At 40.9% G+C, this 15676-nt stretch overlaps 1 protein-coding gene across 1 annotated transcript; it reads left to right on the top strand.

Annotated features, from left to right (window-relative positions):
- Positions 1-358: 358 nt before the first annotated feature.
- On the top strand, positions 359-15471 carry CWC15 (CWC15 spliceosome associated protein homolog). Its single transcript, XM_005492078.4, has 7 exons — positions 359-518; positions 2368-2506; positions 4520-4632; positions 5543-5631; positions 6372-6482; positions 14693-14811; positions 15115-15471. The coding sequence occupies exons 2-7, from the start codon at positions 2376-2378 to the stop codon at positions 15242-15244; spliced, it is 693 nt and encodes a 230-aa protein (XP_005492135.1). The 5' UTR covers positions 359-518; positions 2368-2375; the 3' UTR covers positions 15245-15471.
- Positions 15472-15676: the final 205 nt, after the last annotated feature.

Genomic DNA, 15676 nt, shown 5'->3' with positions numbered 1-15676 from the left:
TAAACTTTTAAAAACAAGTGATTGGCGTTTTTCACAGCCTCAACACTGTCACAGTAAAAGATGTCTTCCTTACAGCCAATCTAAATCTATCGCATGAACATCTACACCATGTAAAGGACTTCTTCGCAAGGAGAGCAGGGACAAGTCAGACGTGACTTGCTACCTTACAGTCAGAGTTAGGCTGATGTTCCTAATACACCCCGCCGCATAAAGAGAATGCCTTCTCCTCCGCCTGCCATTGTTTCTATCCTCCCCTGTTATCTGTCCAAGGCTACTCAACCCTCCTTTCTCCTAACCCCATTCCTCCCGGCCCTGACCCCGCAGCGCAGCCGCCATTGCCACCGAGGCGGCGCTGCCGCTCCAGCACTTCCGGCCTCATCATGGTGGAGGCGCTCTCTGTGCCCGTCTCTATGGTCAGCGCTCCCGTGTCTATGGCCGGCCGCGGGGCATTGTGGGTGCCTGGCGGAGTTATGGTGGCGGTGTAGGGCTCGGCTGTGCAGGGTGGAGGAGGTCGTGCTGTGAGTGCCCGGGAAAGCGGCGGGGGGGCTGCGGGAGGCGTCTGAAGGCGGAAAGGCGGCTCTGGAGCAGGGGGTGTCGCGGGCTCGGCGAGGGGCCGGGCTGCGGCCGGGCCTGACGCTGCGATTTGGATCCCCCGGTCAGGGCTCAGCCCGGCAAGGCCAAGGCAGTCCGGCTGCAGGCCGAGCTCTGTCATTCCTTCTTGGCCGATAACTCCTGGTAGTGCCAAAGAGGCTTCTTCAGGTATTTCTGAAATCTGGGAGGTTTAGTGTTGAGTCTGGGTCTTTGAAGGCCAGGTTGCATCCAGACTGAGTTAGTCCTGTGGGGAGCGGCTGGGGCAGCTGCGGTTGTTTATCCTGGAGAAGAGGAGGCTCAGGGCAACCTCATCGCTTTCTACAAGTGCCTGAAGGGAGGCTGGGGCCAGTTGGGTGGGCTCTTTCCCAGGACAAGAGGAAATGACCTGAAGTTGTGCCAGCGGGGGCTTAGGTTGGGCATTAGGAAGAATTCCTTCACCGAAGGAGTGATTGGACATTGGAATGAGCTGCCTAAGGATAGTGGAGCCTCGAGGTGTTTAAGGAAAGACTGGATTTTGGCACTTAGTGCCCTGGTCTAGTTGACAAGGCTATACTCAGTCACAGGTTGGACTCAACAATGTCAGAGGTCTTTTCCAACCTGGTTAATTCTGTAACCTAAGAGAAGCAGGGATGCTTTCCAGATGCTTCCTGAAACTACTGGAGCCACACCACATCTTATTCTTCACTTGATTTCATGGATCCCCCTGTTACACCTAATTAGAACAGGATAAGTTGTGGGAACAAGTGACTTTCTGGATCATGGGTCTGGCAAAATGTGTGCTGAGAGATCTAAAATGGCTCACTGATCTTCAGCTGACTGGTGCAGCATCACTGAAAAGTGTCAGCTGTCCTTGATTAAACAAGCCAAGGCTAGTTACCATCTCACTTCTTTTAAAAGGTGTTTCCCTCTGTTAATTTTGTTTTTTGAGTAGTAGTTCAGTGGCAGTAACTGTTCCTGATGGGATGTTACTTTGGGCCACACATAATATTATCATTTTGATGCTGAAGTTGGGTATTTTGTGTTCTCATTCAGAGTGACAAACTAACAAACTGAGCTTGGTTTGGGCTTGCAGGGTCTCCAGGTCCTGTCAGGCAGTGCTGAGCACGGTGTGTGCTCCCAGGGTGGCTGAGGCTGCTTGGAGCCTGTTTCACTCTCATGCACAGAAGAACTGATAGTGGAAATTTGGGCATCTGCCAGTTTGGTTTTTAGGACGTGCTGGGTTCCTGCAGTTTCTGGGGGAGAGTTGGTGACAATTTTTCCTTTTATCCAGGGTTTTTTCTTTGCCCATTGTTTATGTTGCCTGGTGTTCATGAGTGGTTAGTGATCAGCACCATCCTAGGCACGGTGTCCCTGTGAGCCAGGAGTGCTCTGGGGAGTGATGAAGGGCTCAGCCCAGTAGGCAGTCATTCTCGAGGGTGGTTTTTCAGGAGGGGAAGGAGTTTAGTTACCAGACTGTACTGCTTGCTTTAGGGATGGGAGATCAGTTCCTGGCTGGTGTTATTTGCTTTACAAACATAGCTTCATACTTAAATAAAGTCCATGTATCATTTCCCAAGCACATTGGAAAAGACTCTGTTGTGAAACCTGAATAGATTCTGTCAGTAAAATGCCACTTAAACTTGGAGGATCATGAGCTGAGTGACAGCTGGTATACCAGCTATGTGTTACCACTGGGGCTTGTCACTGCTTCTACTGTTCCAGGGGCAGAGTAGCTCCTCATGAGTGCCTTACCCTGTGAGTTGTAGTAACAACTTGTTTCATCCCTTGGTTCTGTAGGAGTGAGGATGACAACAGCAGCCAGGCCGACGTTTGAACCTGCCAGAGGAGGAAGAGGAAAAGGTGAAGGAGACTTAAGCCAGCTATCCAAACAGTATTCTAGCAGAGATCTTCCTTCTCATACTAAAATCAAATACAGGTTAGTATCATTTTTGGAGTGTCAGGGCAAAACAGGCTGGGAATGACTGTTTTGTTATGAGTGGCACTGTAAAATTTTCTCAGTACGTATTGATGTGCTTGACACTGAGCGAGATTGTGCAGGAGTGCTGAACAGGTGGGCTAAAAGTGAAAGTCTCAAAAGCAGAGCTAGGAGTTCAAATGCATTGCAGGTGGTTTGGGGAGGTTTAATTTTAGTGATATTTTGTTGCTGTTTATGTACATGAATTACCAGAAGATGAACATTGGAGACTGAACTTCTTGGGCAGTGAAGTGGAAAGTGAGCTGGCATTGTGGCTGAGCCACAGGGCGTACTGTCACTTACAGAACAGGTTGGGATGAGAGAAATGAAGTTGAGCACATCTTGAGAGCTGGAAAACCACATCATGTATTTGGCAAAGGACCACTGTGTAAGGGCATTGAGAGGAGGCAGGGGAGCCATGGAATAGCACTCAGGTAGTGGGATGTGTTGGAACAGCTGATGTTAAGCTGCAGGTAATTTACACAGGTCCTGGGAGAAGAAAATTCTTTAACCAGTGAGAAAGATAATGTGATCTCAGTAATATTTTCCTATGTTTGAAATGAATAATATTTTTTTTTTCTTTTTGAAAGAGTAAATAAAACCTAGAGTCAGTATGATAAAATTTAAATTAAATCTGTCACTCTAAAAATGCTCATTTTATCTAATCGATGTTACTCTTGTCAGTGAAATTACTGGTAAGGTTTCGCTTTTGCACTTTTTTTGTGTAGATATTTACCCTGCCACCTCTTCCCTCCTGCCCCTTTGGTTTTCAAGAATATGTATTCATAAGGGATCTGAGTGTTTTGGAGAATACCAAAACAAACGACACAAAAAGTGCTGTCAAATGGGGAAAATTTCTGATGTTTTTTTGTAAAGAAAAGTGGGGTTTGGAGCACCAGTCTGTTGCTTTGGAAGATGTCTGTGGGGACAGAATTATACAGTATATGTTTTAAGTCCCTCCTTTTGTGTGAGAGGGAGAGATGGAGGGAGCATCAAGTGTCTTCTCTTCTTCCTCCCAAATAGCTAATAGAAAGTTGTCTTTGTTAAATTGCCAGGACTGCATCACTCAGGAGAAGTCCAGTGTTTCAATCCCATTTATGTTTGTGTGCATGGCACAGGGTTTGGGGACATTTTGCAGCTCTAATAGGGATTCCAAATTCAGTTTTTTAATTACAAAAGCAAATTAAAGGCTTCATCATAAAGACAGGCTGTGCACACAATGTGTTTATAATGGCTCACGTCTGGGTTTCTTCCAGGCACTCTTACTTCCAGCCCTGGGTTCAAAGAGGGGTGCTTGTTTTTATTCACTAGTTCTTTTCAAGATATCCACAAAAATTTCAGCAGCCTCTAGGTGGAATTTAATCTGGCTCAGATATATGTAGTGCACTGGTGTGTTGTTATATAAAAGAGGGGTCGTACGTGTTTACAAGGTGTTTTGCCTGTTGTCCCAACTTTTTTATTATTGGTCATGGTCTGTGCTCATGGAGAAGAAAAGGTTCATGGAGAGGATGTTCTAGTCTTGGTCTTACCTGTAGAACATCCTCTCCATGAACCTTAGAGATTGGGTTTGCAGCAGCAACTTTGGGTGGTATAACAATGAAGAAAGGTGACCATGATGTGTGTAGATGTCTGCCAGGACGCTGGGATTGGACTGCTGGAGAACAGAGTATTTCAACCTCGTGAAATGCAGACAGATGTTACCATCCTGTTTTGTAGGAATTTAAGCAGGCTCTTTTCATCCATTCAGGAGCCACCAGGAGGGGCAGGGCTGTGTGGCGTGGCAGGTCTATGTGTGCAATGCACGCACACACAGGAGGGCTCTGCTGACGAGAGAATAAACATATATGTACATGGAGCCCAGTTCTTGTTCCCTGTCCTTACCTGTTCAGCCCAGGATTTAGTGGCCTCCATGAAAAATTTATCCCCAGCTGCAGAGTGTCAAACTCCAGGCTTTCTCCCTGTTTGTTGTTTTAGACAGACCACTCAGGATGCTCCTGAGGAGGTGCGTAACCGGGATTTCAGAAGGGAGCTGGAGGAGAGAGAACGAGTTGCTGCCAGAGAAAAGAACAGAGACAGACCAACCAGAGGTAAAAACCAAGAAACAAAAATATTAACTCCTTTGTGAAACATTGCTCTTGCATGAAATTTGGTGTTGTAAGAAGTTTGCAGTTGCAGACAGCATGTCATGAGAGTAGAATTTAAGGTATTGGCCTGATAGTTCAGAGCTGTTGACCTGCACGGGAATGTCCACTGGCTTTCACGCTGGCTTCATGCTAGCAGAAATCTAGGCCAGCCCGTAGAGAAGCATGCCCAGCTGATACAGGATAATTGTAATGAATTGGCAACAAATGTGTACAGCTAATAAAGGGCTTTTTTTTTTGTACTTGGACCAGCAAGACAGGAAGGAGAAAGTAATGACTCATCTTCTGTTACAGCACCAGTGTAACAATAAATCTGTTTGAAAGTATGCTATTCTTTTCACATATGGTGAAGTAACAAAATCAGAGAGCCTTTTGAGAAATACTCATTTTTAGTATTTAAGTACAGCCTCTTGTACTTTAGGTTTAGCTGTGAAGCTATTGCATGGCTTTCAAATTCACGGGAGAAAGTAGATGTGGTTTGGACCAAACTAGCCAACAGTAATGCTTTGGGATCATCCTAAATGGCAGCCCTCCAGTTGGATATACGTAATAAAAATATTTCTCCACTTCTGGTTTTTATGGATTTTTTTTTCTGATTAATAATAATGTCAATAATAATGACTTCAAAAAACTTCTGGAGGCCAAACTGTAAGTGTGGGATGTTATTGCTGCTCTTGAGGCTTCCTGGGGGAGGATTCAACATGGACATTCAATTTGAGAAGTGAGGAGAAAGTAAGCATAAACTTGTTTCTCTTACTCTAATGCAAGACAAATTGTGAAGATTTTTGCTTTCTGACACTAGATGCTGTTAAATGAGGTGACTTAGACACTTTTTGTTTTTACTCTTACACCATAGAACATACAACATCATCTTCTGTGTCTAAGAAGCCTCGGCTAGACCAGATTCCTGCTGCAAATCTTGATGCAGATGATCCTCTTACTGATGTACGTATCTTCTTTTCTGTCTTCTTTCCATTTGTTACCCTGCCTTAAGGATTTGCTGTTAATGCTATAGGTACTTCTAGGTTGCCTGAAGATTTCAGACAGATTCCAATGTATTTTCCTTTTACAGCTTCTGAAGTGTGGTGAAAGTCCAGAGTGGTTCAGAGGATTCTGGTCCATGCTGTAGTGGTATTCTTGGAAAGCACAAAAAATCTAGGAAACTGAAAATACCACCTGCAGTATGGGGAATTACCACTGGCTTAGTAAGAATTCCCCAAGGGTAGAGCTGTTGGGGTACCTGCGAATGACTGTCTGCAGGAGCCACCAGTGCTTGCCTGTGACTGTGCTTCTTATTGCTGATATCTAGGAGTTAAGTCAGAGGCTTGACAATAAGCTCTGGGTTTTTTAATCCTGTGGTTTTTGGTCCCAGCAGTACTGGACAGGTTAATCAGGCACACAGAATGACTTGTATCACAATGATTGGAGAGTGACTGGGGACAGCCATTCCCTAGAGCCTGTCAGTTATGTAGCATTTTTAATTGCAGTCATCCCAAAAGCATAAACATATTTTTCTCTTGACTTTACTATAAAAGAGCAAAAACCCTATTTGTATTTTGTATTTGTTGCTACCCAAGTATTTCAGCAATCAGCCAGCAGCAAAATGTAGCCTTAGTTTGGCAGCCCAGGGCCATTTTTTATTAAAGGAAATGAGCTGATTCTTGCTTTCCATTTGTTACTATTAGGAAGATGATGAAGATGAGGACTTGGAAGACAGTGATGATGATGACACTGCAGCCCTTCTGGCTGAACTGGAAAAAATCAAGAAAGAAAGAGCTGAAGAACAAGCTCGAAAGGTAAAATCTCAGACATTAAAAAGCACTTGTGTTTTGTGAACTGATGTCTGTTAAAACTGGTGTGCCTTAAGTACTTGGGATGAGTGAGAACTGGTAAAGAAAGTGCTGTTCAAACATCCTCTCAGATATGGATTTGTTTTTCTGTCTAATAATTACTGGGTTTTTTTTCCCAAATAAGACATATTGAATGTTTTACTCACTGAAACATTTCATTCCCTTTTCTTACACTTTGTACAGGCAGTGAGTGAAGATAGTCTTGACTTCATGTCTAAGTCCTCTGCACTCAGCTATCATACCAAAGGATATAGTGGCATTAGTGAGCTGCATGTAATCTGGTGTAATTTAGTTTGCTAACTAGCTTTTATGAAACAAGAAGTAATATTTTTATTTATTAAATAAAAATGTGTGCTTTTTGGTGCTGCTTCTTATGGCTGCAGGTTTTATACAGTAGTTGTCGTGTCACAGCTTTGGTGTTGCAAGGAGCTCCAGTTTGAACTGTAAGACCAGAACTGTTTTCATGTGATTAAACACAGGCAAATTCATTTGAAAGTCATCTCTGCAAAACCAAATAACAATACAGCAGTCTTTTCAGAACTGGGAGACTCCATTCACGTGCAGTTTTCATACCTGTCTGTAATCTCTCTCTCTACATCATGTTCTGCCCTTGAAAGGGGAGGAAAGTCCCTGTAGTGACAGATGTTTTCCTGTGAGTGGGACTCAATCCTATCCTAGTGGTCCTTCGTGTATGAGGGATTGTTGGTGCAGAGTGCATTAGCAAGATTCCTAACTATTCATTGTACTTTGGAGTTTGGACTAGTTTCTGGGAGTGGTTTGTGTTGTCAAACTTACCAGGTTTTAGGTTTGTATTGGGTACTGGGGTAACATTGTATTGCAGCAGTGTTTAGAGTCCAGGTATTTCATCTGCACTGCTGAAGCACTCTCCTCTGGTGGTGCAACAGAAGTAGTGGGTATGTGCAGCCTTCCCTCATGTGCTTTCTATTTTTGAGTAGGGCTTAAATAATTTTAGTGCTTTTGTGAAACTTTGGTTCCTTCACCTGGCGTGGTTTTGTATGCTTTTATAAGTATACTCTCCATTAGTGTAAAACAAAACAAAACCCCCAAACCATCAAAAAGTCTGTCAGAAAACCAGCCCACCTGTCACCTGTGTATAAACTTATCTGAGGTATTTTTTAGAACATGCTAAATAAGCACATTAGATACTGATCTGGAGACTATTCAAAGGCTGCTCTGACAATGTCATGTTTTAGTGCCTCTGAACTATTTATAACCTTTGCTGTAGCTTAACATACACATTCATAGTTCAGTGTTTTTCATGCATGCTTAGCTGGCAGCAAACAGGGCTGAGCTTCCAGCAGATACTAGGAAAAGCTAGGAGAGGATAATGTTTTTACTGCTGTTGGCAGCATTGTAGTTGTGAGCCTGTTCTTGCCTAACAATATAAAAATTTTCCTTTAGAATCAACAAGGCCTGTAAAACAAGTGAGCTCTGCAGTTTTGCACCTAAATAGTATGCAAGGCTAAAAGCTGTACCATGCAGCTTCATTGCAGAAATTGTGCTGTACAAGACTGTTGCTACTTGATTGCCCATCTGGCCTGTGAGAGGTTTCCTGCATTAAAGGATGTCTGAAAGTATTTCTTGTGTCTTTGTCTAGGCATTTGAGGCACACATCATAAAGCAATGAATTTGTCTTTTGTAGTAACAACATGGTGAAAATTACTTAAAAACACTGTCAGCAATTCGACCATGTATTCGTAGGTGAAATATACTAAACTACAAATTAAGTGTAGCCATGTGTAGGAAAGATTTTTAACTTCACTTGTCCTTGCACAGTACTTAAAATGAAATTGTCCGTCTGTGTGGATTTTCCACTTTGCTGGATAGTTGTAAGTTATGCATCAAGATTAAGCAGCATAACTGGTCACATTTCAGTGTAGAAAACTTGCATTAGGAAAATAATAGTAAATTGCAGCTCAGATAACTAAGTGCTTGCTTCTTTTATAATGTGTGAAAAGTAGGAATATCATAATCTCTCTGAAATTCTCATTTTGTCACTAGATGGTGCTAAAAGCCGCAAAGTATTTGGGAAAGCTCTTGTTTTGTTTTGCTGTCTTCTACAGGTATTCTATGTTACTTTCACTGATGTTCTCTTACCCAGCAGCAGGGCTTGTAATGTCGAGTGCTGCATGCATAGTGAATAAAATTGTGTTATTTATTTGCAATAGTGCCCACTATTGCACACTCAGAATCTAGACCTACAGTGTTCGCAGGTAGTCTCTCTTTAAATTGGCATCTTCAATAAATAGAGGGTGCTCTACAGGTACCTGGAATTTATTTTCTTGTGTTTTTTTGGGGAAGAGGAAACTAAGACTATTTTGATGGAAAAAGTTAAAGCCAGAGTGGGCCACAGCCTTGGAAAGAGTCTTTAGGAGTAAGGGTCATCTTTGGAAAGAAGTCCTCTGTTTGTTGGCTTTAGTGTGCAATCTGTTTAGGTTATGCCTTGTTTTCCACGGCTTTGGAATAAGCTGTTGCAGGGTAAGCATTTTACAGTTATTTTAGATAAAATCCTTTTCCCTTAAGGTGCATGTTATTTCATGTTGCTATGTACTGCAAGCCATAATTTAGACCTAATTTTGTAAGTAACCTTGTATTAATAATTCAGATGACTTCAGGATAGCATCTCATGTAAAGTGTTAGCTGTGCTGTTGCTGTTAATCCAAATCCATGTTCAGGAATGCTTTACCTGCTGAAGTGCTGCTGTCCAGAGTAGACAACGTGGATAAGCCAGTGGCCAGGCAAAGAGGAACTGTGGAGTGAATACCTGTTCTCTCTTCACACTGATCATCATTCTCTAACCCCATTGTTACACAGACAGATTAATGTGTCTCTTCTTGTCATCTTCTTGGAACATCCCAGGGTCTTAGCAAGATTAAGTAGGTAAACTACTGTAATATATCCCAAACCTATGCCATATGTAGATTTTTTTCTCTGATACTTTAGTTATTTTGATTACTTCTGAGACTTCATTTAGAGTAAACTGTATTTTTTTTAATAGTCTTGACTCACAACTTTGGTGTCCATTATTTAAGTTGCCATTAAAGGAGAAGGGCTTCTTTCCAAATGTATCTGTGCTGAAACAGCAGTTAAAAACAAAATATGTGAGTCTGCGTTTTATGGGGCGTCCTGTTCTCTGTTAACTTCCCTTATGGGCAACACCAATTTCCATAGAAATCCTCTAAATCTAATTTTGACAATATTAATATTAAGAGATTCTTATTGTTTGTCAGTCAAATAAACAGTTCCTCTCAAAGCTTGTTAACTTCTCAAAATGCTTAATTCCCTGAAGTTATGTAGAACCATTAAATAAATACTATGAATGTTTTTTAAAAATTGTTTGAGCATGGGAGTCCTCTTGATGTTTCCTCTGCAATTGTAATCTCAGATTGTTTCTAGTAGATACTAAGCTGACCAGGAAATTCTAGTTTTGAATGCCCTTTCTGTGCAATTATTATAGGTCTGTATAAAACTGTACAAACACTAAATTGGTGTCTGTGTTAACCATCCACAGATGGGTTTCAGGAAACATTTCAATATTCTAAATTAAGCTTTATAATGCTCTTGTTTTTCAGTTTTCAAGTGCTTCCTTAAAAAGTAAGTTGAAGTAATAAAAAGAAACTTCAAACCAGTGAGCAGCTGAATGTATGTGTGCAGTTCTGGCAAACCTGTTTTAATATCCAGTCATTCTTTGCTTAGCTGAGAGCAGAAAAAGTTTTCAGTTTGTTTTATTAACAGTTTTATTTCACCAAGTTTCTCTATAACTATATATATTACTTTACTGGTGGTCAGAGTAAATCTTAGCTCTGCCCCGTGTTTTAGCCATGTCACAGGCTTTCAAATAAAACATCAGAAAATGAGTCTTTGTAGCTATTAACCTTTTCACTTTAAATCTCAAGGATCTGACTAAAACTAGAAGATCAAATCAGTGATTAAGAAAATTTCAGTCAAGAGGCAAAAGCACAGGGCAGTGTTTCTTCATTCAGTGTGTGAGACATGCCAGGAACACTTAAACCTTGACAAGAACTAGTGATAACATCCCTTTCCCTGTGGACAAGATCACAACAAAGCTGCATGTGGACACTGCCAATGTGATTACTTGGTGCTCTTTAGTTTTGAAGTTCCAGTTAATTATTTGAATCTCTGTGTTGCACAGTTAGTAACTTGCACAGGTTCAGATAACAGGGTGTGTCTGTGCATTCTTGAATTTCATTCCCTGCTGCTAAAGGCAGTGCTGTCATAGTTTGTCATTCAAAAATTAGCATTTCAATCAGGTTATGCAATTTATATTTTTAAACTTTTTTTCAGCCTTTGATGAGATTGGGTATTTCAGGTTTTCTTTCGGCTGCTCGACATCTATAAAAACTGAGTAGGATAACTTTTATACAATGGAGTCATTTGGGGAATTTCAGCACTTTCTGTAAAAGTAGTCTTGCTCTGTGCTAAAGGTAGGAACTATGCTCAAAATAAACATGGTAACAATGTTTTGCTTTCCTTTGCAGTCAGAAACAGATATGCCAAGGAAAGAAATTCCCAAGATTGCCTCTACCACTTGTTTTATCTGCCACTTCCCAGTCCCCTGCAACTGTAGTTGACAACTGTAGTTGACTTAAGTCAAGGCAGGTTTTTTGCTAGCAATAATCAGCTGTAGACAGAATTCAGTTGAGCCCAAAAAGCCAAGTTGTTGGGGCCAGTGTGCAAGTTGTGCCTCGTAGCCTGCATGGCGGTGCAGTGGAGATACAGGCAGTAGAGCCTGGAGCGTGGTTGGTCTCCTCTGTCATAGTTTAGTGTGAGCTCTAAAAGCAGTCTTGGCTCCCTCTTGCATCCTCTAAACTCACATCTGCCAACATGTGAGCTCAGGTGGCTGTGGGACCGTGTCCAGCTGTTGGTGTCTTAATCCAGAGCTAAATCCCTCTTTTAGTCTTACACTAGTGCTTGTAGTACAACACTTCTGAAAAGTGTTATTTCAGCTTTGATTTTTTCTTTCTATCTCCGCATTTTGTCACTTAATGCTTTTCTTTGTTATTAGAAATCGAACTATGTCAGACTGATTGAGGCTGAAGGGTATCATGTGGGTTATGTCAAAGCAGATAAAGGTTAGGGTGATGTGTAACATGCCTTTTAGAAATCTTAGTACAGAAAATTGGTATGTGCATCTGTGTGTAGGAAGTACATGGGAGTACTGTATGCCTATTTTTTATAATTAATATTGGCTTTATCTTTCTCTAGTGATTCTGAATATTTCCCATTCAAATGACTGAGTGCTTTTCGCTTCTCTTCATGCATGATGGAGAGTGCTGGAATTGTCAGCTTTGTAGGAATTGATGAGATTAAATCTGAAATGGGGAAAGGGAGGCACGAGGAACTGCAGTTCCTCCTGAAGAGGTGCTGGCTGACTCCAGTCGATTTTTGACCACTAAAAAAATTGTATGTGAAATGCATTGTAGTTCTCTGCATGTCAGTGGTGTGTGGATGCATTTTCATGCATCATAAAAACCCAAACCAAATTAGTAATGTCTGCCTCAGATAAGGTAATGCACGATGCACATGTTCAGTGACTTTGGATCATGGCTGAAGTTAATGTCCTAGAGGATGAGACTGTGCCATGCTCTACCTGTCACCTTCAGAAGAGTTCACCTGGACTCCAGCTCTAAAATGAGAAACTGCTGCATCTGTTTGCATATAGAAGCTTGGAACAAGTTCTCTCCACAGAGCCATTTTTCAGTAGAGGAGTATTAATTTCTTAAAATGGTCTTAGTAGTGCTGCCTTCTCTTGATTAGGAATTTTTGGTTTGTAGCCTTTTCATTTGCTCTCAGTGTCTTTTCCTGGCCTGTTGTGTTTTCAAAGCCTCACTTTTAATGCAGCACTGGAGATTCAAGTTAGTGGTGCAGAGCCCCCCTCATTTTGGACATCACAGAGAAAACTTCACATGCTTGCATCCAGCTGTAAATTTGCTGATGGCCATAAGCAGTACCTGATCACCTCCTGGGAGGTACCTGAAGATCAGTACTGGGTTTCTGCTTGTTCCAGTATCCAGGATTTTGCTTGGTTTGAAAGCAGTGCTTTGCATGCATGTGCTGTAAAACAATCTGAGGGCTGCTGGATTTCTGGTGGGAACACATGGCAACAGACTGCAGTAAATGGGATTTCATGGCTCTTGGCTGTTCCATGTTACGTGGCAGGAAGATGGTAAATCAAAGGTTGGCATTCTGTGCTTAAGCAGCTGCATACATTTCTTGTCTCTGATCCACAGTGAAAAGTATAATTTGAGTTTATATTTCTAACATGGGAGGAAATTGCTGTTCCATATCAAATATTTTTGTTCTCCACGTTTCCTTACTTACTGGGGTGATAATAACAGAAGTTGGACTGCAAATGTTAGATTTAGAGCTGTTTGAAAATTCAAAACCTCAATTGATTTGTGTTAATAACTTCTAATTGTTGTGGTTTGTGTTAAAGCTCCGTGGATACAGTAGCAGGAAAGAGCAAGTTTTTCCAAGGCATATATTTTAATAAGGGCATTACAGGGCTTGTCCTGAAGCTGTGCTTTGCTTTTGAGCAATGTGCCCATCTGGGAAGCTTTTCCCATCCCACTAGCAATTAATTGCAGCTGGTTCTAGATTTTGTGAGAAGCAGTGTAATGGTAGGTGTTTTTTCATAACTAAAACTTGAGTAGATTTTGAAAGGTAAAATCTTCACCAGTGATCCTGCATCATCTGCTATTTGTGTGTACATTAAATCCATGTTCTTAAGAAAGCAGAGGCATTTTAAAAGAAAATTTCATAGAATCACAGAATGGTTTGGGTTGGAAGGGACCTTAAAGGTCATCTCATTCCAACCCTCTTGCTGTGGGCATGGACACCTTCCACTAGACCAGGTTGTTCAGAGCTCCATCCAGCCTGGCCCTAATCACTTCCAAGGATAGGGCATCCATCCAAAATTTTACATGCCTGATCAGTTTAATGGAAAAAATACTGTAAATTGTAGGTAATAATAAATAACTTAGTATTGATTACATGTTTGAAGCTAGGGAACTCTGGCTAGCATCATCATCAAGTTTGGCTTTTAAACCTTGTTAACTCCAGCAGCAAAGAAACTGTTTCCTGTCTTGAGATCCTGTAGAAGTCCTCAGCAATTAATTTACTTCAGGCTTTTTCTTTCTCCCTAGCTTGGGGACAAACCCTGACCTCATGATCTCTTTGTTTTTTGTTTATAGAATTTTTAAAATGGTTTGATGGTTTGATTCTCCTGCAGTGCTAATGAGGTTTCAGTTCATTTTTTAACCAGTGTCTTCACGCCATACTTCAGAGTAGGAAACCTACTTAGTCATCCAAATTTAAAGAATTACTTTCTTTCCCTACTAGTTCTTTCATCAAAGAACACTCCCTGCAACATTTGTGGAAGCTTGTGGAAAAATATGTAAAATTAATATTAAACATTAATTTTGAAGTCTGAAAACATTTAAGTCACTAGATGTGCTAATAGAGCTTGAAAGTGTGGGCAGTGAAATTACTTTGTGTTACTTGTAGTGCATTGCTTCACTTAGGCTTGAGTTATATGCATTTGACAGTACAAGGACAAGAAAATTTGTCTGCTTCTTAATATTGAAACTCTTAAATAGTCTTATGACATCCTCTGTTCATTTCACTGTGGTGAGATTCTCAATATTCTTTTTAATTGGTCCCTAGGGAAGTTGAAGTTATAAAATCCAAACAGCTGCTGAAAATAGAGAAGTTTTAATATGCTGTATGTTTTCTTCTGCCTGCTGAATATTGTATGATGTACTGTCTTTTCTCATGAGGATAAAGAAAACCTTTTAATGTGTATACAGTTTTTAATATAATAAATATGTATGTGGTAAAGCTAGAATTTACCTGAATATTTGATGGCACATCAGATCTAAGTAGAGCTGATATGAGTGTTGCTAGTTTGACAGTTTATTAGCAAAGTCAAGCTCTGTAGAATATCTGTTTCTGTCCTTAATCTCCTCATGTGCAAGTGCCAAACACTCTGAGAAATCTGAGCTAAGAATTAAAGCTCCATCTGCGTGAGTGTTCAAAGCTAAATAATGTGTGTCTCTACCAACTAGAGGAGAAAAGTGGCCTAGAGAAGTAATATATCCATTTCTGGTTCTCAGGAACAAGAGCAAAAGGCGGAAGAAGAGAGAATTCGGATGGAGAACATCCTGAGTGGTAACCCACTACTGAACCTCACTGGGCCAGCACAGCCTCAGGCAAACTTCAAAGTTAAAAGGAGGTACTGTGCAGTCTGTTCAGTGACACCCATCCCCTTGCTGACTCTCACGGTTCAGAGTCAGAAGGTGTTAGCACTGTGGCTGGTTTCTGTTTCCTTCCTCAGATCTTGTCATAAGCGTGTAGGAGATAGCTTGGGGTAGAAAAACAGATCATCTTTTCTGAGAGACTGAAATCTAATCCTAATGACTAGTTGTTCTGTAAGAGGGTCAAACTCCATTTGTATGTTGTTGTAGCGCAGTATGTTTTTGTATATCTCACCTAATTTTCATACAAGCTTACTGAAATGAAAAATTTCTGTTTTCAGGTGGGATGATGATGTTGTCTTCAAGAACTGTGCCAAGGGGATAGATGAAACGAAAAAGGACAAAAGATTTGTCAATGATACTCTGCGATCAGAGTTTCACAAAAAGTTCATGGAAAAGTATATCAAGTAGTGAAGTTTTATGTGCAGTAGTGCAGAAGGACTTGGTAGGTCATGGCTGTTCCCTCCATTTCCCTCAGAATTTAAGACTGAATGTTTGGTCATGGATTCTCAAATGCTTTTCCAAGATCAGCTACAGCTTCATAATTAATAATTAATAAGTGATATGTATCTGGAGTTTTTATTCCTGCATATTGTTTTCCTTTACAGTTTTAATTAAACCAGTTTGTGTCTCATGAATGTTTTTTTTCTTCATGTGTGTTTACTTTTACTGTCCACCTGTAAATGGTAAAAGAGAGAAGCTGATTTGCAATAAATACTCCTGATCATTTAAATTGCTTTCCAAAATGCCCTGTATTTGTAGTGATGATGGTTTGTAACTTACACAACTTAGATAGATGTCAGTATTAATCAAAGGTGAGGAAGAGCTGAGTATGGGAAGCAT

Source organism: Zonotrichia albicollis, chromosome 2 (genome assembly GCF_047830755.1).
Source record: "Zonotrichia albicollis isolate bZonAlb1 chromosome 2, bZonAlb1.hap1, whole genome shotgun sequence".
NCBI lineage: Eukaryota > Metazoa > Chordata > Aves > Passeriformes > Passerellidae > Zonotrichia > Zonotrichia albicollis.
The sequence above is the reverse complement of the archived record's forward strand: the minus strand, read 5'-3'. Positions and strand labels throughout refer to the sequence as shown.